The 21,935-nt window shown below is 43.1% G+C and overlaps 1 protein-coding gene across 1 annotated transcript; it reads right to left on the bottom strand.

Moving 5' to 3' along the window:
* Positions 1–16,422: 16,422 nt before the first annotated feature.
* On the bottom strand, positions 16,423–20,988 carry LOC136486728 (protein NEN1-like). Its single transcript, XM_066483698.1, has 7 exons — positions 20,761–20,988; positions 20,321–20,659; positions 20,068–20,225; positions 19,847–19,893; positions 19,677–19,740; positions 17,052–17,554; positions 16,423–16,960 (listed from the first exon to the last, which is right to left on the bottom strand). Exons 2-7 carry the CDS (start codon positions 20,619–20,621, stop codon positions 16,732–16,734), a joined length of 1,302 nt encoding a protein of 433 aa, XP_066339795.1. The 5' UTR covers positions 20,622–20,659; positions 20,761–20,988; the 3' UTR covers positions 16,423–16,731.
* Between the last annotated feature and the right edge of the window lie 947 nt (positions 20,989–21,935).

A 21,935-nucleotide genomic window follows, 5' to 3' on the forward strand; every position in this document is an offset into this window, starting at 1 on the left:
GAATTAGGCTCACAAGAATCATCAATTCCCTGTTTTCCACACTTAGCAAATTTTTCTAAGTCATAAACCCTGACAGTGCTGACAGGCGTCACTTTGAGATGATATAACTCGAGTTTGGTTGACAATTAGGGCATGAATTCTAAACAAGAATTTGAGATGGTACTTAGGGCTATGATTTTCATTTTAGAGTCATTCGCTGAATCGCTACGGATTGGGAGTAATTTCACCTTGAAATTGCTCTGTCAGGCTTGCATCGAGGCGCTGATGTCTGAACCCGCCCATTCTTCGGTGGCCGACCGGCTTCAGAAGTTGGCCGCGGCGTGGATGCGAGGATGGCCGTGTGTCGCCGGCGTGCTGCCCAGCGTGGCTATGTTGGGCCTGAGCGTGCCCTTATTTCCCCCAGTGCTCGCCCATGTCGCCCACACTCCCATTTCGCCTTGCACTGCTTCCTCCTTCGCCATTCACCGCAGCGCAGCCTCGCCGCCAAGCACAGCCTCGCCTCTACCGTTGCCTCGTGTGCGCTCCACTACACCGCCACCGTCTCCATCTCGCCTAGAGCTATGCCACGTCCACCTCGACGTATTGGCTGAGTCAATTGAGCTTCGGTTAGGGCGTATTGCCTTTTTCCCCTCTCGCAGGAACCTTAGCCACCATGGCCGCCTCCATGGCAAGCTTCCACCGCTCGGCTCGCATGCGTTTTTTCTTCCGGTTGTTGGCATTAGAGCTTGGTTAGGATGGGTATTAGCTTGTGTTATGACGTTACCTCCGTTTGTGGTCTCACCAGCGTAGAACACGATGACCCACGCCGCCGAGTTCTAACCTCCGCGCCACCGCGCCGTGGCCATGCTTCGTCGGAGCTTCTCAAGCCGCCTAGGTCACCTAGATAGGTTCGCACGGTCACCATGATGCTATAGCCTGCCTCGCCTGGCTTCGCCGTAGCTGGTGATGACTGACGCACCGCTGAGCAGCGCCGCCGTGCCACCATGGCCGACGACGAGCATGCTCTGCCCCACCTCCACTGCCACCACCTAGGTCTTTCGACGCGCGCTGCTCCATAGATCACGTAGGTTCACTTGTCTCCACCGGCAAGCTCACCGGCGATGAGCCATGGCCGGACCGCATCGAATCAGCGCCACTGCCCTGTTTCAGTTTCACTGACATGTGGGGTCACTAACCAGCGGGACCCGCCTGTCAGCGACAGAAGTGAAGTAGGTTAGTTCATTTGTTCCTGTTTTTGTATGCAACTTTGAAAATTGATAAGTTGAGCTATAGAGATCCAAAATTTGCGAACCAAATTTTGTAGTGTTCCTTAGGAAGTGTAGTATTTATGAAAAATATGATATTAGCATTTGTAGTATAGTTTTTGGAGGAATTAAAATGAAACTTGAAATATATTTTTAAATGTATCTAAACTTGTTTAATTTATGTCTAGAGTTCCTTTGCTCCAAAAATTATGAAATTTATGTGGTGAGCTGTTCCTGACAAGTATAAGCTCTGGTAAAAAATTGTGGGTCAGTGCATGAATGGATTTGTAGTTATAGATTTTCCTTTTATAATTAGATGATCCTTGCATGAATGTTTATAAATTATTTATGAATCCAATATTCATGAAATTTGTTGGAGGTTGTCCTAGTATGATATGGATACTAAGAAAAATATAAAATCTGTTGCTTGGCACTTTTCACTAGGGTTTTCTAATTATGCTATTTTAAGCCTTTATGCCTTGCCATTTTTGCGTAGGATGTTTTACTTGGTAAAATGGCATGAAACTTTTAAAGTAGTCTATTGGTAGCACTAGTAAGCCACTGTAATTTTTTGAGAATTTATGATGCAAGTTTGTTATATGTTTATTATTTACCCTAATTATTTAATTAAATTAAGAAAGGCAATTAAATAATTAGATTGTGATTAAGCATAATGTTTTCTATGGTTCTTATGATGCATAGTAAGTGATGATGTCAATGGTAAGGCTTAGAAGCCATTGATTGTATACAAATAACTAATTATCGCTTTATCATTCAAATATAAGACTGCATGTATAGTTTTGATTGTTTGGATGATTTCATATGGATAATGGTCTCTGCTGTAAAACTTGTTAATAACAAAGTTGTAGATAACTTACTAATCTACCTTGGGTTAAATGTTCACAGCCATATGACTTAGGGTTTTTGAGTTCTAGCTGTTACAAGTTTGCTGTCCGAAGGGTTTACTTTCTGGACAGATTTGATTGAATGATTTGTTTGCCCAATTTAACTCTTGAATAACAGTGAGAGTATTAAAGGGAAGTTGTATATAAGTTTATAAGCTTTCCAGAAAGTCCAAGATCACTACATTTGGATTAGTAGAACTTCAGTTATGAATAAAAAAAATAGCTGCTGTTTTGTGATATAGTAAATGCATTGTTGAAGTAGTTGATTAAATAATCAAGAAGAGATATGCACATACTCAGTAAATATGATGCACTTGTTATTTCTTTAACACCATGTTGTTAAGAATGCTTGCAAGAATCCATTCATCATGTATCATCATACTATACTTGCCAACATGAATGCATTCACACTATCTCATGTCATACTCATGCATCTAGGATCGACGGAGGAGATAACGTTGTTGGAGTTCAATGAAGAAGAAGGGGACCAGCAGGAGATTCCTCAAGCCACAGCTCCCGAAGGCGAGGAGTAGACCTCAGAAGAGCTTTCAGAGTGCCCTGATCACCGCCCCACTTTCTTTCTGAAAGGCAAGCCCCGTAGCAGTCTAAGTCTCCCAGTATTTTGAAAAATATTACTCAAGTCCTTATGATTGATGCATTAGGTTATAAGAGTTGATTGGAACCACTTGATGCATATAAATTCCTTGTCCAGAAATACTACCTTTAACCCTATATAGGTCCAGGATCGAATATATGCTTAGCCATGCTTAGACCGGTAGAAGTCGGGTGATTTCCTATCATCTGCGAGATACAGGTGGATACCGAAGCACGGTTGGCTATATTTGCTATCGTGGAAAAGAACCATGGGGTAAAAGAAAATCAAGGCCGAGCGGAGTCTATGCGTAAGTTGACTCATGTGATTCCGTCTATGCCGATTAAGGACCGTACCGTTGTTGGCGCTGTTTGACAAGATTGAACGCATGCTTATCACTTAGCTGGCCGGATAACTTGTTCTGACCACGAAGCCGAGTAGCTCAACTCAAGCCGGGCCCTGCTCTAAGGAGCCAGACTAAGCCCAAGGGTAGGCTAGGCCTGAACGTCCTAGCATTTGGTTCTCCCTGATTGTGCGGCGCTGGGCGAACCCACGAAATGTGTACTTGAGTTGTACCAAAGGTGACCTAAGGTGACCGTTGATCTGGTTTGCCTAGGTTTATGTTAGGAATAAATTCCTAGCTAGTTGAAATCGATTTGAATTGCCGTCTCTCCTGGATAGTGAGAAACTTGGCTAGTACCAACATCGCAGTAATTGTATTATGGAATATGATGGTTCGCATGAACAAGGAATTACAATACCAGCTATGGTCACTATTGTATGCTCTTAAAATGATATACCACATGTTTGGCACATGATAGTTGCTAATTTAGAGATGGATAGTCATAATTAACTTGATAACAAAATTATAATTGTATAATTGAGTTAATTGCTTTTTATGCAAAATGTTGTCAAGCTATCTCCACTTATACAGCCTTGTATGATCCTTGGAGTCATTTTATTTCCGGTTTATGACGGGTAAGTCTAGCTGAGTACCTCCTCATACTTAGGGTTTTATTTTCCATTATTGCAGATGGCACTGTGTATCATGGTTATTGCAAGAGTTGCTTATATCCCGCTGTGGATGAGGAGTAAGCCTTAAGCAGGCTTCTTTATTAATCCCTCTACATGCTTTTGTGGACTGTGATCGTATGTTGGCACTGTATCAAACTATGTTGGCAAATGCTACTTTCAAACTTAATTTGCTTCCGCTTTTATCCATTAAACTTGGTTTGTAACCACTTTGTTTCATACTATGATGATGGAAATGTATCTATGAACTTTATATAATATGTGACATGTATGTTGAATCATGTACGATCTTGGTTGTTGTAAATCATTTATCAAGACCCATCGTGGTACTCGATGGACTATCGGGTTTATATGGGTTCAAGTATGATAGTGCGACCACTTGCGGGCTGCCATTGTACTTGTACTCTTATAAATTGGTCGGTTCTGCGACAGCTGGCATTAGAGCAAGATTCAACGTTAATTGTCACATGTGTATTTAAAACAAAAGTTTTTGTTTTCCAAAACCTTTTCTAGCAACTAATAGCTATATAAATAGGTATTTGAAATCTAAAGTGTGCTAGTGATCACTTTCCTTATGCCCAAGTTAAGGACTATTAGGTGGCTATTTAAGTACTACATGGGGGTTTTTACTTTCGTCGTCCATACGGCATGCTATTGTATGGGTGCCATTCATTTGAATGGTAATGTATGGATCAAATGCCTCTACGCTAAGGTAAGTTGATGAGTGGCATGACCGCAAGATGTGAGCGTGCGGTCAGGGAGAGTTAGCTTTGGTACGACTATGTATGCATGCTTGCATGTGTATGTGGTGCGTATTTAATTGTGGGTATAAACTATTATCGGGTAGCTTTGATACGGAAGTATATGTATGGGTATACATATATGGAAGTATTTAGATTTACATTCTGCATAGTTAATTATGGGATGGCCTAAAATGAAACTTTTATGCAGGTACACTAACAACAAAACATGTAGCTCGACTAGTTACGCTATATATGAGAGAACGTATGTATGCCACCGTATATGTCATTAGAAATAATTCTTCCTAAGTTTGTGAGGATGTACGGAACGAGCATGCATCATGATAATTACCATTCACATAATTACATTGTTCCTCCCCTTATAAATTTCTTACTCGGTTAGGTAACTCTTATCCATTATGGCCTTATCTCACACAAAGTTGTACATGTTGATGGTACAGATGGCAGCACTAGCTGGATGTGAGAATTTCTTGATGGTTTTCGGAACGCCTACCCTACTATGGAGAGTTTTGCACTTTGAGGGGGTACCATGAACCACCCCTTTATCATTGAAATGAAGAGTACTTGGAGGGACAGCCATGGTACGAGGTGCGACTAACTATACCAGCCCGCACACAAATGCCCTTCTGGCAGGAGTGGAAGCCAGAATCGGAAGGGAAAACTCCTTGGGAGGCTGCCCAAGTTGTGGCCTTTGAGGTTTTGAGTCAAATCTGCCAGCAGCATGGGGATGCACTTATCGGCAGTGTAGTGGGCATGTTTCCTTGGGTGGATCCGTCCACAGCAATATGGGAACAACATAACCAAAATGCATTGATCAGAGATCGGGATGAGCGAGCAAATAGCTCTAGTCCCGCCATGAGTGCAATGTTTGCGGTGATGAAGATATTTTGTACATGCCAGGACACCAGGGATTTCTGGCAGGAATCATACACCACTTGCATGGACAAGCTCATGAGAGTTGAAGCCGCACATCATAAGCTCAAGAAGTGTGTGCGCAAGCAAAAAAAAGCCGTAAGTAAAGCTCGATGGGAATTTGACCAAGCCTATGTAGCTTTGGGCACTCTCCATGCCCAAATGGAGCAAGTGGATAAACAGAGAGCAGCAGTCCAAGAAGCAAGAGCTAATGATCAAGCATTGCTTGCTGGATTACAGGAGCAGTTGGAGGCCACCCATGCTGAGGTGTCCACAGCTAGATGCCAGCGAGATGCAATAGAGAACCATGTCGCTACAGTAAGGATAGAACGAGATCGGCACCGCGACATGAGTAGCACGTAGGACCGTGCCGAAAGGGGCTTATGTCAGTAGCTTGCACAGGCTCAACTTCAAGTGATGAACCTTCAGCATGAAGTGCACTATTTGAACAACCAGCTGAACCCAATCCTTGATGGGGAAGAAGATGGTCCAAATATGGAGGAAGATGAGGACGAGGAAGAGGAAGAGGTGGAGCCTGAGGAAGGAGATGATCCTATCTCTGACCTTGATAGTGATCATGATGAGGATTAGATTGCTTAGTACTTAGTAGAAGTTCTTAATGTATTATCATGGTTATGTAATGGACCTGTAGTTTGAATTTGGTGTTGGTGATTGGACTATCATATAATATTGTTATTTGCATGACTATCGCACGTTTGGTTAAACGCTAATGCAAATTCCAGTTGATTTATCAGAGATCATGATTTGAATATTAACGTGCTATGAGTCTGATAAGTGATCAAATTGGTGGTGTCATGTTGCGAGAATGAATTATTATGCCTCTATTTTTATTGTATGAATTTGAGATTGTCTCCAGTAATTTTAGTTTGGCATGATTATAAATTCATCTGCAATCTTTTGACATCAACCAATAATCGCTTATTGTTGCAACTTCGCAGATGACTCGCACCCGTGTAGGAGCTAGTAGCAGCCATGATGGCAATGATGGTGACTTACCACCACCACCACCGCCGTCTGCTCAGGAGTTCTTTGCCCAATTCTTGGGGAGCCAAAGGATAATGGAGGAAGCTCTGCGCCTCATCGCGCAGAACACCGCTCGTGGCCACCCACAGCAACAAGGGCCCAAGCCAAATCAGCACAGTACCTTCAAGGAATTTCTAGATACAAAGCCTCCTATCTTCAAGGTGGTAGAGGAACCACTATAGGCGGATGAGTGGCTCAACACCATTGAGCAGAAGTTTTGTCTACTAAGAGTCACCGAGCACCTGAAGGTTGAGTATGCGTCCCATCAGTTGCAGGGACCAGCAGGGATCTGGTGGACACATTTCTTGTCCTCTCTACCTGCTAATGTGTGAGTAACATGGGAGAAGTTCAAGTTGGCCTTTTGGGGACATCACATTCCCCTAGGCCTAATGCGCATGAAAGCGGCTGAATTTATGAGGCTCACCCAAGGGACAAAGACCCTCACAGAATATATGCACGCATTCAATAACCTGTCTAGGTATGCTCTAGGTTTTGTGGATACCGAGGAGAAGAAGATAGAGAGCTTCAAGCAGGGTTTGGGCACCAAACTGATGAAGACCATGGCAAATTCCAAGTGCACCACCTATAACAAGTTTATTAGTGATGCTCTAACCTAGGAAAACCATAACAACATGCATGCGATAGCTAAGGGTCGCAAAAGGGCATTTGAGGCAGGTGCCTCTAGATCTTCACAGTCCAGAGCTCCTATCACAGCTAGGCCACAGTTCTGTCCACCTGCTCCTAAGTTCAGGCCTCCACCACCAAAAGCTCAGAATAGCAGGCCTTAGAAAGCGTTCCATAAGGCATTCACTATTGCCTTACCTAAAGGAAATGGCGGTCAGGGAAGCTCCACAGGACCTAGGAGTAATCAACCCTATTTTAACTGCAATCAAGTGGGCATTGGGCCAAGGAATGCCCCCACCCAAAGAAGAATGGCAATCAGAATCAGAACAATCAGAGGCAGGCAAACACAAGGGCACGTCCGAGATACGTGCACTATACCGCTGTTGAGGAAGTGCCCGCTAGAGAAGTTATCATAGCTGGTATGTTTCTTGTCAACAAGCACCCCGCTATTGTTTTATTTGATTCGGGAGCTTCTCATTCATTTATGAGTCAAGCATTTGCATCTAGACATGAACAGAAAATCATTGAAGTAAGCAAGGGTGGTTATAATATAAGTTTGGCTGGGGCTACTATTTCTACAAATAAGATAGTTAGAAATGTGCTCATCTCTATTCTAGAGAGGGAGTATACAACAGATTTGATAGTATTGCCCGGGTTATCCATAAGTGTAATCTTAGGCATGAATTGGATGAAGGATCATGGTGTTCTCATTGACACTAGCACTCGTACTATTATGTTGAGAGAACCCAAGGGAGGGAATGCTTTTCTAGTACCACTCTCCCACAACTTTGAACTCCAACACTTAGCTTGTGCTATCCAAACCACTACCCTTTGTGATATCCCTATGGTTTGTGAGTTTCTGGATGTATTTCTAGAGGAGTTACTAGGTTTACCACCTAATAGAGATGTGGAATTTAAGATTGAGTTAGTGCCAGGTATGGCACCTATCTCAAGAAGGTTGTATAGAATGCCACCAAATGAGTTAGCAGAACTTAAGATTCAGTTACAGGATCTATTAGACAAGGGTCTTATTCAACCTAGTTCATCTCTGTGGGGATGTCCAGCATTATTTGTGAAAAGAAGGACAAATCCTTGAGAATGTGTGTAGATTATAGACCACTCAATGCTATGACCATCAAGAACAAGTACCCGTTGCCCCGCATCGACATCTTGTTCGATTAGTTGGCAAAGGCAAAGGTATTCTTCAAGATTGACTTGAGATTAGGCTATCATTAGATAAAAATTAGGCCAGAGGATATACCTAAGACTGCTTTCTCCACTAGGTATGGCTTATATGAGTATTTGGTTATGTCTTTCGGACTAACGAATGCCCCTACCTACTTCATGTACTTGATGAATTCGGTATTCATGCCCGAGCTTGACAAGTTCGTGGTCATGTTTATCGATGATATATTGATTTATTCAGAAAACGAGGCAGATCATGAAGAGCATCTGAGGATTGTTCTATCCAGATTGAGGGAGCATAAGCTATATGCAAAATTTAGCAAGTGTGAATTTTGGTTGAGCAAAGTACCTTTCTTAGGTCATATCTTATCAAGAGATGGAATCTCTATAGACCCATCAAAAGTACAAGAGGTCATGGATTGGAAGGCCCCGACTTCGGTTCATGAAGTTTGGAGTTTTCTAGGGTTAGTAGGATATTATCATCGTTTCATCCTAGATTTCTCAAAAATAGCTAAGCCCATGACTAGGCTACTTCAGAAAGATGAAAAGTTCAATTGGACACTAGAGTGTGAAGCAGCTTTTCACACCCTTAGGACTCTATTAACTATAGCCCCTATTTTGGCACAACCCGACATTGAGAAGCCTTTTGATGTATTTTGTGATGCATCAGGTATAGGTTTGGGGTGTGTGCTCATGCAAGAAGGGAGAGTTATTGCATATGCTTCTCGGTAGTTGAGAAAACATGAAGTCAACTACCCTACACATGATTTAGAACTCGTAGCAGTTGTACATGCATTAAAGATGTGGAGACATTATTTGTTGGGCAATATATGTCATATATATACTGATCACAAAAGTCTCAAGTATATCTTTGCCCAACCAGAGCTGAACATGAGACAGTAAAGATGGTTAGAATTGATTAAGGACTACAATTTGGAAGTACATTACCATCCTGGGAAAGCCAATGTTGTAGTCGATGCACTCAGTCAGAAATCTCATTGCCACACTGAGGAAGCATTGTTGGAAGATGGCTTCAATTTGTTACATCCTATTGTACTGCACAATATCACTATCAGTTGTTCACTTGAGAGCAAAATCATAGAGCTGCAGCAAACGGATGTAGGTATAAGTCACATCAAGAGAAAGATGCAAGAGCAAGAAACCAAGCATTTCAGATTAGACTAAAGGGGTGTGCTATGGTTTGAGGACTGACTTGTGGTACCGAAAGACCATGAGCTTCAAAATCAAATTCTAGAGGAAGCTCATTCGTCCAAATTGTCTATCCATCCGGGTAGTAGTAAGATGTATCAAGATTTGAAAACCCATTTTTAGTGGACTAAGATGAAGAAAGAGATCACAGCCTATGTCGCTAGGTGCGACATCTGCAGCAGAGTAAAAGCTATTCATATGAAATTTGCTGGATTACTTCAGCCATTGCCTATTCCAGGTTGGAAATGGGAAGAAATCAGTCTAGACTTTATCACAGGCCTTTCGTTGACACAGCAAGGTCATGATTCCATATGGGTCATTGTAGATCGTCTCACCAAGTCAGCCCATTTTATACCAGTTAACACAGGGTATGTGACTAGGAGGTATGCCGAGTTGTATGTTTTTCAGATTGAGGCTACATGGAGTACCCAGGACCATAATCTTAGACCGAGGACCATAGTTCATAGCTCATTTCTAGGAGCACTTACACCAGGCCTTGGGGACTAAATTGATCAGAAGTTCGGCATACCATCCGCAAACTTTAGGACAAATAGAGCGAGTGAACCAAATCTTAGAAGATTTGCTAAGAACTTGTGTTATATCTTCCAAGGGTTCATGGGAGAAATGGTTACCTTTAGCTGAGTTCTCCTACAACAACAGTTATCAAGCAAGCATCAAGATGGCTCCGTTTGATGCCTTGTATGGCAGAAAATGTAGAACTCCGTTGAATTGGATTGAGCCTGGTGAGAGGAGATACTTTGGTATTGACTTTGTCAATGAAGCTGAAGAGCAAGTGCGTATTATCCAACAGCATATAAAGGCAGCTCAATCGAGACAAAAGAGTTATGCTGATAAAAGAAGAAGACCACTGACTTTTGAAGTGGGTGACTATGTATACTTGAAGGTATCATCCATGAAGGGAGTGAAGAGATTTAGAATGAAAAAGAAGCTTGCACCTAGATATGTAGGACCATACAAGATTATGGAACAAAAAGGAAATGTTGCTTATAAGTTACAACTTCCACCAGAGATGAGTGCAATATTTGATGTCTTCCATGTTTCTCAGTTGAAGAAATGCCTTCGTGTACCGGAAGAAGCTATTGCACCCACCAACATGAAGCTTCAATCGGATTTGACTTATGAAGAAAAGCCAGTCCGAGTGTTAGAAGAGATGGAAAGAGTAACACAGAGTAAGATCATTAAGTTCTACAAGGTGGTGTGGAACAATCACAATGAACAAGATGCTATGTGGGAACGAGAGGATTATTTATGAGAGGTTTATCCCGCCTTTTTCCAAGAATGGTAGGTCTTGCAAATCTCGGGATGAGATTTTTATAAGGGGGAGGGGCGGTAACACCCTAGGTGTTAGCCTTGCATAAATTGACTTGCATTGCATGAGCATGAGCATGAAGCATTCATATTTAAGCTTTTACATTTGAAACATGTGATTGAAACATTTGCAACATTGCTTGTTATTTCATGTTTCCCTGTATATATGCATATGATCATGAGTGAATACATGTAAGTGATGGATGTGAGTCACTAAAACATATTAGCTACACTTATGATGACTACTGGAACAATATTCATGAAGATCATTTTGACTAATCAAGTACTTAAGTGATGCTAGGTGTGTTGAACTGAGAAGCTCTATGTGTAACCAATGCATGAAATGATTGTGTGACCTTACAAATAGCTTAGACATGTTTAAAATATCATTATGAACAAATTTGGTATTCATGGTTAAGGGTAATTTGGTCACTAAGCCAAAGTTTAAGTGTATACCATCATTTGAATGTAGCATGTTTGACCAAGTTCGAACTATGTGCTAGAGACCTTACATGGAGGTGGTCACTAAAGCAAAGTTGTAGTATTTGGCAAGAGGAACAACTTTATTTTTGGGTCATAGACTGGTTTAGCTCCTAACATGCTTGAATTATGCTCACAAGAATCATCAATTCCCTATTTTCCACACTTAGCAAATTTTTCTAAGTCATAAACCCTGACAGTGCTGACAGGCATCACTTTGAGATGATATAACTCGAGTTTGGTTGAGAATTAGGGCATGAATTCTAAACAAGAATTTGAGATGGTACTTAGGGCTATGATTTTCGTTTTAGAGTCATTCGCTGAATCGCTTCGGATCGAGAGTAATTTCACCTTGAAATCACTCTGTCAGGCTTGCATCGAGGCGCTGATGTCTGAACCCGCCCATTCTTCGATGGCCGACCGGCTTCTGAAGCTGGCCGCCGCATGGACGCGAGGATGGCCGCGCATCGCCGAAGTCCTGCCCAGCGTGGCTGTGTCAGGCCCGAGCGCGCCCTTATTTCCCCCAGTGCTTGCCCGTGTCGCCCACACTCCCATTTCGCCTTGCACTGCTTCCTCCTTCGCCATTCACCGCAGCGCAGCCTCGCCATCGAGCATAGCCTCACCTCCACCGTTGCCTCGCGTGCGCTCCACCGCACTACCACCGTCTCCATCTCGCCTAGAGCTACACTGCTTCCACCTCCACCGCCTCGATGTATTGGCTGAGTCAATTGAGCTTCGATGAGGGCGTATTGCCTTTTTCCCCTCTCACCGGAACCTCAGCCACCATGGCCGCCTCCACGGCTAGCTTGCCACCGCTCGTCTCGCATGCGCTTTTCTTTCGGTTGTTGGCGTTAGAGCTTAGTTAGGATGGGTATTGGCTTGTGTTATGATGTTACCTCCATTAGTGGTCTCGCCGACGCGGAACATGATGACCTGCGCCGCCGTGTTCTGACCTCTACGCCACTGCGCCGTGGCCATGCTTCATCGGAGCTTCTCAAGCCGCCTAGGTCGCCTAGATAGGTTTGCACGGTCACCGTGATGCTATAGCGCACCTCGCCTGGCTTCACCGTAGTCGGTGATGACCGGCGCACCGCTGAGTAGCGCCGCCGTGCCGCCATGGCCGGCGACGAGCATGCTCCGCCCCACCTCCACTGCCACCACCTAGGTCTTTCGACGCGCGCTGCTCCGTAGATCACGTAGGTTCACTTGTCTCCGCCGGCAAGCTCACCAGCGATGAGCCATGGCCGGACCACATCAAAGCAGTGCCGCTGCTCTGTTTTGGTTTCACTGACATGTGGGGTCACTAACCAGCGGGTCCCACTTGTCAGCGACAGAAGTGAAGTAGGCTAGTTCATTTGTTCCTGTTTTTGTATGCAACTTTGAAAATTGATAAGTTAAGCTATAGAGATCCAAAATTTGTGAACCAAATTTTATAGTGTTCCTTAGGAAGTGTAGTATTTATGAAAAATATGATATTAGCATTTGTAGTAGAGTTTTTGGAGGAATTAAAATGAAACTTGAAATATGTTTTTAAATGTATGTAAACTTGTTTAATTTATATCTAGAGTTCCTTTGCTCCAAAAATTATGAAATTTATGTGGTGAGCTGTTCTTGACAAGTATAAGCTCTGGTAAAAATTTGAGGGTCAGGGCATGAATGGATTTGTAGTTATAGATTTTCCTTTTATAATTAGGTTATCCTTGCATGAATTTTCATAAATTATTTATGAATCCAATATTCATGAAATTTGTTGGAGGTTGTCCTAGTACCATATGGATGCTAAGAAAAATATAAAATCTATTGCTTGACACTTTTCACTAGGGTTTTCTAATTATGCTATTTTAAGCCTTTATGCCTTGCTATTTTTGTATAGGATGTTTTACTTGGTAAAATGGCATGAAACTTTTGCAGTAGTCTATTGGTAGCACTAGTAAGCCACTCTATTTTTTTGAGAATTTATGATGCACCTTTGGTATATGTTTATTATTTACCCTAATTATTTAATAAAATTAAGAAAGGCAATTAAATAATTAGATTGTGATTAAGCATAATGTTTTCTATGGTTCTTATGATGCATAGTAACTGATGATGTCAATGGTAAGGCTTAGAAGCCATTGATTGTATACAAATAACTAATTTTTGCTTTATCATTCAAATACAAGACTGCATGTATAGTTTTGATTGTTTGGATGATTTCATATGGATAATGGTCTCTACTGTAAAACTTGTTAATAACAAAGTTGTAGATAACTTACTAATATACCTTGGGTTAAATCTTCACAGCCATAGGACTTAGGGTTTTTGAGTTCTAGCTGTTACAAGTTTGCTATCCGAAGGGTTTACTTTCTGGACAGATTTGATTGAATGATTTGTTTGCTCAATTTAACTCTTGAATCACAGTGAGAGTATTAAAGGAAAGTTGTAGATAATTTTATAAGCTTTCTAGAAAGTCTAAGATCACCACATTTGGATAAGTAGAACTTCAGTTATGAGTAAAACAAGTAGCTATTGTTTTGTGATATAGTAAATGCATTGTTGAAGTAGTTGATTAAATAATCAAGAAGAGATATGCACATACTCAGTAAATGTGATGCACTTGTTATTACTTTAACACCATGTTGTTAAGAATGCTTACAAGAATCCATTCATCATGTATCATCATACTATACTTGTCAACATGAATGCATTCGCACTATCTCATGTCACACTGATGCATCTAGGATCGACGGAGGAGATAACGTTGCTAGAGTTCAATGAAGAAGAAGGGGACTAGCAGGAGATTCCTCAAGACGCAGCTCCCGAAGGTGAGGAGCAGACCCTAGAAGAGCTTTCGGAGTGCCCTGATCACCGCCCCACTTCCTTTCTGAAAAGCAAGCCCCAGAGCATTCTAAGTCTCCTAGTATTTTGCGAAATATTACTCAAGTCCTTATGATTGATGCATTAGGTTATAAGAGTTGATTGGAACCACTTGATGCATATAAATTCCTTATCCAGAAATAGTACCTTTAACCCTATATAGGTCTAGGATCAAATATATGCTTAGCCATGCTTAGACCGATAGAAGTCGGGTGATTTCCTGTCATCTGCGAGATATAGGTGGATACCAAAGCACGGTTGATTATATTTGATATCGTGGAAAAGAACCATGGGGTAAAAGAAAATCAAGGCCGGGCGGAGTCTATGCGTAGGTTGACTCATGTGATTCCGTTTGTGCCGATTAAGGACCGTACCGTTGTTGGTGCTGTTTGACAAGATTGAACGCATGCCTATCACTTAGCTGGCCAGATAACTCGTTCCGACCGTGAAGACGAGTAGCTCAACTTAGGCCGGGCCCCGCTCTGTAAGAGTGCGCACTCTGGATGGTAGTAAGGATGTGCGGGGAGCTAGACTAAGCCCAAGGGCAGGCTGGGCCTGAACGTCCTGGCATTTGGTTGTCCCTGATTGTGCGGCGCTAGACGAACCTGCGAAATGTGTACTTGAGTTGTACCAAAGGTGACCTAAGGTGATCGTCAATCTGGTCTGCCTGGGTTTGTGTTAGGAATAAATTCCCAGCTGGTTGAAATCGATTCGAATCGCCGTCTCTCCCGGATAGTGAGAAACTTGGCTAGTACCAACATCATAGTAATTGTATTATGGAATATGATGGTTCACATAAACATGGAATTACAATACCGGCTATGGTTACTATTGTATGCTCTTAAAATGATATACCACATGTTTGGCACAGGATAGTTGCTAATTTAGAGATGGATAGTTATAATTAACTTGATAAAAGAATTATAATTATATAATTGAGTTAATTGCTTTTTATGCAAAATGTTGTCAAGCTATCTCCACTTATACAGCCTTGTATGACCCTTGGAGTCATTTTATTTCCGGTTTATGACGGGTAAGTCTGGCTGAGTACCTTATCGTACTCAGGGTTTTATTTCCCATTGTTGCAGATGGCACTGTGTATTATGGTTATTGTAAGAGTTGCTTCTATCCCGCTGTGGATAAGGAGTAAGCCTTGTGCAGGCTTCTTTATTAATCCCTCTACATGCTTTTGTGGACTGTGATCGTATGTTGGCACTGTATCAAACTATGTTGGCAAATGCTACTTTCAAACTTAATTTGCTTCCGCTTTTATCCATTAAACTTGGTTTGTAATAACTTTGTTTCATACTCTGATGATGGAAATGTATCTGTGAACTTTATATAATATGTGACATGTATGTTGAATCGTGTACGATCTTGGTTGTTGTAAATCGTTTATCGAGACCCGTCGTGGTACTCGACGGACTACTGGGTTTATATGGGTTGAAGTATGATAGTGCGACCGCTTGCGGACTGCCATTGTACTTGTACTCTTATAAATTGGTCGGTTCTGTGGCACCTTTGCACAATCGGGGGAGGAGCTTATATGACATAGACGGGCCCATGAAGCAAAGGCGGTTGAGGTGGAGGAAAGCCAGAGACGCCCCTGGTAGTTTATGTCTATATAGGAATATTCATGGGGATATGCCTTAGCTGTCAAAGGGCAAAGATGTAAAGTAGCAATCTAGTGAATAGTGTTCTATAAAAGGGGAGTCAGACCCCATGTAAGGAGAGAGGGCAATACATTAATGAAACCCTAATTGAGTCTGGGCCCACTTCCCAACCTTCGCCTGAGGCCACTGCTTAGGCGAAGGCTCCAGTAGCTCCACCTTGCTGGGAACAGCTTTTCCTACATACAGTATTACAGAAAGTTTAATCAACGCCAGGACATTCACTGCCGGTTACGTGACAACCGGCGGCGGTGATACTTATCACCGCGGGCCGGTTCATAGCCTGAGGGAAGGGGGAAAGGGGGACTCACCGGCGGTGATAGACGTTTTCATCGCCGGCGTATGGTCTGGCGGTGAACACAGTGCCAGTCTTCGCCGCTGTATCGTACCCCAAACCGGCGGTGTAAGCATTAGCATCGCTGGTTAATCATCCAATGCTTGGGCCTGTAAGACATACTTGGGCCGCACGGTGTGAACTTTCAGAACTAGCCGATTACACCCCTTGCTAAAGCCTTTACGTACATGCTTGGGCCTGTAATTTACTTCTATGAAAATCTATATTGTTGGTGCAGTTCGTCAGGTCCAGACATAGTAATTTCAGAATAAACAGGGGATATTCACATTCTTTACTGCATTTTGGTGGTGCCAAACTTGCCTAATGACTAATGAGGCCGCACACTACAGCTCCACTAACTTTGTATTCTTCTGAAACTTGAAGGCATCGTGACTGGATTTCTAGCACACCACAAAAGAAACTCTCGGACCGTTCTATTGCCACAAGATCTTGCATGCTATTATTGATAGAGGCTAAGAGGTGGCTAAAGTGGGGGCATGCAAGAGCCTTAGTGATAGGAGGATCATCATAAGAACTTGGCATGGTCCCTTTAGTTAGAAGTGAACGTCTAGCCTCTTTGCAACCAATCGAATACCAGCATTTTGCTGGTAGTCATATATTTCCAGTGAGAAGAACGCATCCACCTTGTTCCCTTGAAGCATAGATTCCAGTTCAGCTGCATCTACCTTTCTGGAAGCAAGCTTTGGAATGACACCATTGCACTCTTTTTGGTATATTTGTGTCGAGTACATTGCAGTGTTGCCACTGACAATGGTAGCGATTCTGCAACAAAAGGTCACAGCATTAGTACATAGTACTCAATAAGCAGGGCCATCATCTCAAGATTAGAATGGAAAGATAGGTTACAACTCACTTCAGCCGGACCATTGGATTCGCGTTTCCATCTCTCTCAATCAGGGGTTTCCATGGAGAACTACTGTGGCCTTCCGGAGATGAACTTTGTGCTAGATTGTCGCAAAACACTAATACCTTACTGAGATTATCAGGTATGTCAACCATTATGCTCAGCTTTGGTAGAAATTTCGTACTGACCCAACGGACTTCCAAATCTGGACAACTGAGCTGAAACTGGGCACCCTTATGCTGGAAAATTGTTCTCGGTCCACATCGGTGTAATAGCATAACTGAGATTTTTATACTCTCTGTTGAAACGTCATCTAGCTCAACAAACCCAGTAAAAACACCTGAACTTCTTGCATCCATCTGCGTAGTGGTGTCTAACATCATTTCCTCAAAATGGGATCCCACCAACTCGTTGGAATCCCTGTTTGTTGCAGGATCACTCGTTGCTTGGGTTCTAATTGTTGCACCCTCCAACATGTTCTGAACAGGAAGCACCCCTCGAAGACTTTGCTCCTGTGAGAAGAATTTTTGGGGATTTAACGCAAAAAATTACTTTGAATAATATTAAAATAAAAAATGAATGCTACAGACATAACATTATGACCATTATTCAGCAGTTTTAATAATAAAATAATTTGCCAAAGATCAGCAGTTTTAATAATAAAACCTCCTGCAATAGCAATTCATGTAATCCATAGATATTAAACAACAGCTTCTAGATTATTAATACACTACACATGATGCCTATACCGCTGGTAGCTAAACTTCACTAGTCCACTGAGATGACAAGGTGAGTTGCTACTGTGATGATGAGTGGTTGTCAAGCAATGTGAAATCCTTTTAGTTGAGTTTGTTCTTGCTTATGACTAACAGGAGGCAAAGTGATAGCGGTGCAACATGTCTCTTAGTTGTGTATGTGTAGTTTTTTGAGAAGACTTGGCGAGGGAGAAGGTCAAGTGGAGGTTTGCGCCGATATACCACGGTTGGTGAAGGGTAGACAAAAAGGCTTGGACCTAGGGACCATGTCTGAGAGGACCTTGGGTGATCGACACCAAGCATAAAGGCAACAAGAGGGCACATGGAAGGCGATGAAGATGGCATTGACCAAAGCCAAGGAAGATCAAGACCAAGAGAAGGCAAGGACCGAGAGAACTAGCTTAATTATTGATCGTCGGGCCAAGAACGAAATGGTTTTGTAAACATGGAGGAAGCGTACGAGCTACACAGACTCGAGAAGTTTTGGCAGTTTTACCTTCAAAACCCACGGGCGCGAAGGGGTTTTCCATTTTTGGCCTCAAAAATAAAGCCAACAAGTCAGAGGATGTGCAGCATCATCATTAAGCTTGCATCAAGAAGAAGCAAAGTCGTGATCGAAGGCGCTAGGTCTGTCTGATGGACATGAAAAAAACTGGACCATTTTGCCCATCAAAGTATTTTTCGTATCCAGTATTAGGTGCTAGGGATATTTTCATATTTGCCATGGGCCTATATATATGGACGTGGCTGGTTTCGAGAGGCATCACTTGCAACCCTAATTATATTTTCCACAGGTTAGCCAAGTGCTCAATGCAAGTGAGGCTAGGTTAGAGAGAGTTGAGATTCTCTTTATCTAGTTTTTCAATTTCTAGTGGGAGGATGATGGGAGCCTGGGAGGAGGCTAAAACCTGATATGTGTAGGTGGATTCCTCATGAATCTATTAAAGTTTCTTGATTCAAATTCGTGCCCCATATCTCTCCATTTTAAATCCAAGATCTTTCTTTTTGGGGAATTTTTTACCCCTTTTATGGATCTTTTATCTGCTGCTTCGGCTGAGATTGTGCCACGATTTTGGTGTGTTTTGGATCCTTGGAACTTGTTTGTATTATGGCTTGAAGCCCAACTTTTATCTCGCAAGTTCCTTCCTCCAAAATTCCTCTTTTCTTGCCTCGATCTTTTGGTGGATTGCTTGAAGTTTTTTTTAGCTATAAGATTCTTGATGTGTTCTTGGTTGGTCTAGAGGTGCTGTGAAATCGTGGAAACATACCTAGACTTTCCCTTCAACATATTTCTCTCGAGCACCTTGAAATCATGTTTTTGAATCTTATTTTCAAAACCTAACTGAAGCCTAGATCATTTTTGGCAAGATATCATGGATATACCTTTAACCTGTGGTAGGTAAGATTTTTGCAAACTTTCACAATTTTTAGATGTCATTTGCTCGAGTTTTGTTTTTTTCTCAGGAAAAAAAAAATCTTGGGCTCAAAGTTGCGAAATGGGGCTTAGCCAGGTTTAAAACAGTCTTAACCAAGCCTGAAAGTAGTCTAGGCCTGATTTCCTGACTTGGCTGGGGTGATACAGACACTGATTTGGCCGGTTTTTCTAAAACTTTGGCTGTCTGTGCTATTCTTTGTTCGTGTAGCTTCTGCATGTTTCTAGGCTTGTCTCTAAGGTTAGTACTTAGGTACCTTGTGACGACTATGTGATTCTAGCGAGAGCTAAATGAGAGGCTTGGGTTGACTGTTTAGCCTATATATCACTCACTGAAAGAAAAAATTCTCGTTGAACCCCTCTGGTTGCCTATTTGATCCTTCATCCACCGAATTGCTCAGATGAACCAATTATATATTCACGGGGAAACAGAAGGTGTGAAAATACCAGGAACAAGACTGTAGCACAGTTCTTGAGCACGTCAATATTCATTCTCACATCATCAAGGCTCCTGCAGATGAGTTGGAAACCAAATTAGAGGAAGATCATGCATTCCTGCTTCGTGCTAACAAACAAAAAGTACAGTTGTCAAGTCAACAGAGAGTACACCTTCTTACCTGTGCCTTTGCTTCCCTAGACCAAAATAATTTGCCAAGCTTGCCAGCTGCAGTTAAAAGTTTAAAACAGAGAGGGAAATGGGAATGACAGGCATCAGATATATACACTGTCGCGTTTAAAAACAAGGACCCTGTTTCATCTTTACCCAAATCTTACTGTTCAAACTTAGAATTGGTAATGATGATCCACGTGTCAGCACGTAGGAAAGCAGATTGTATACCTTCATGTCCCCGGCTCTCGGGCCAAACCACTGGGTAAGCAGGGGAAGGGTGTCGACCATGCCCTTGGGTTCAGGAGGGGGTCGCCCAATCTCAGCGAACGCGTCCCTTATTATCACTGAATCGAACTTCACGATGTTGTGCCCAGCCCACACCCTCCCTGTTCAAGATTAATTGGCATCTTTAATTAGCTTGCGCACGAGACGACACGATGTGATCGAGCTAGTGGGGCGCGGGCACTAATTAACTACTCACCGTGCAGGACGTCGTAGACTTTATCGGCGACGTCCCGGAACGGCGGCGCGTCCGCGACGGTGTCGCGCGTGATGCCGCTGCACCGCGCGGTCGGGTCCGGGACAGCGTCCAGGTCGGCGGGGCGCACGAGCGTGGCGTAGGAGGAGACGTCGACGAGCCTGCGCGAGCATACGACTACGGCACCGAACTCGAGTAGCACGCACGGCGGGGTCGACGTCTCCACGTCCAAGAAGACGATCTCCTCCCTGTCCGCCGCCGCGGAAGCGGCAGAGGACGACGGCGCCGGCGCCGCCATTAGCATTACCGATCGAGTGTCGTACTCGTACCTCAGGGCTCAGGCTGGACGAACAGCAGTGTCACTGGAGGCGTACGTGACGACAGCTACCAACGACGATCGACGAGTAGTGGAAGAGTAGCTGAGTAGGAGGTGTGTCACTCACTGCAAGGTACTCGTAAAACGGCACGCTTTATAGCGTGTTAGGAATCAGCAAAGTGGCTCACTGTGTGTGGGCCGAGCCCGTGTGCGTGTCCGACCTAAGTAACTGTAACTGTAATGAGACGGTCAGCTATAGTAACTGTAGCCAAAGGAAGGCAAGGAAATTTCCGAATCTCCCAACTGCTCTTCTTCCTTCCCCACCCCAGCAGCTATCGTCTGTGTTCTACCCTAGTTTCCCTTCCCTGCTGCCCGTTTCTGATCCCAGAGATCCACACACGTAATGTAGTGTTGGAAATGATATCTTACGGTTTCAGCAAGCTGGTACTAGGCATCTTGCTTTTAGAAAACAAAAAAAAGTCACATTAGGTATCCTGACTCACAAAGCAACTAAAGCATGGCTTTTAAAAAAAGCAACTAAATCATGCATGCATCTTTGCTTCAGAGAGAAAATTAAAGTTCACACAGTCACAAAGTAAGCGATGGATTATTTTTCGCACCCATAAAGAGTCCAAAACTCGAACAGACTCCTCATCAAGCTAGGCTCCATATTTTCCCTTTTCACGACTACATGAAGGCTTCCATTTGACACAATATGTGAAATTATGAATAAAGCAAAGAGTAAAAAGCAAAGTGTCTCAAAATCAAGGTAATGGTGGTGAACAGAAGCTGAACTATAAAATTGGGAAATTTTGTATAACATATATGGGCATCCCTATTTTTGAGAGTCATGTGGAAATAAAGGGTTTTAGTGAAATGGTAGATAAAATGAGGAAAAGGTTACATCCTTAGAAGGCCGGCCCGCGTTGGGAAATTTAGTATAACATATATGGGCATCCCTATTTCGTATGTCCGCCCTGGAAATTCCTGGGACCTCAAGAGCTGCCAGCAGGAGCCCGACGAGTTCCTACGGGATTACATCCATAGGTTCTCAAAACGATGCAACTCCCTTCCTGATGTCGTTGACGCGAATGTCATCAGCGCGTTCCTCTCTGGGACAACCTGTGAGTCCTTGATTCACAAGCTCGGTTGTCTGAAGCCCCGTGCTACCCACGACCTGCTCGACATCGCCACGAACCACGCCTCTGGCGAGGAGGCGGTTAGAGCAGTCTTTAGCGGAGGCCGGGACAAGGGCAAGGCCAAGCACGAGGACCAAGACGAGGGTTCCTCCACGCAAAGGGG

This window comes from Miscanthus floridulus, chromosome 1 (genome assembly GCF_019320115.1).
Source record: "Miscanthus floridulus cultivar M001 chromosome 1, ASM1932011v1, whole genome shotgun sequence".
NCBI classification, from domain to species: domain Eukaryota; kingdom Viridiplantae; phylum Streptophyta; class Magnoliopsida; order Poales; family Poaceae; genus Miscanthus; species Miscanthus floridulus.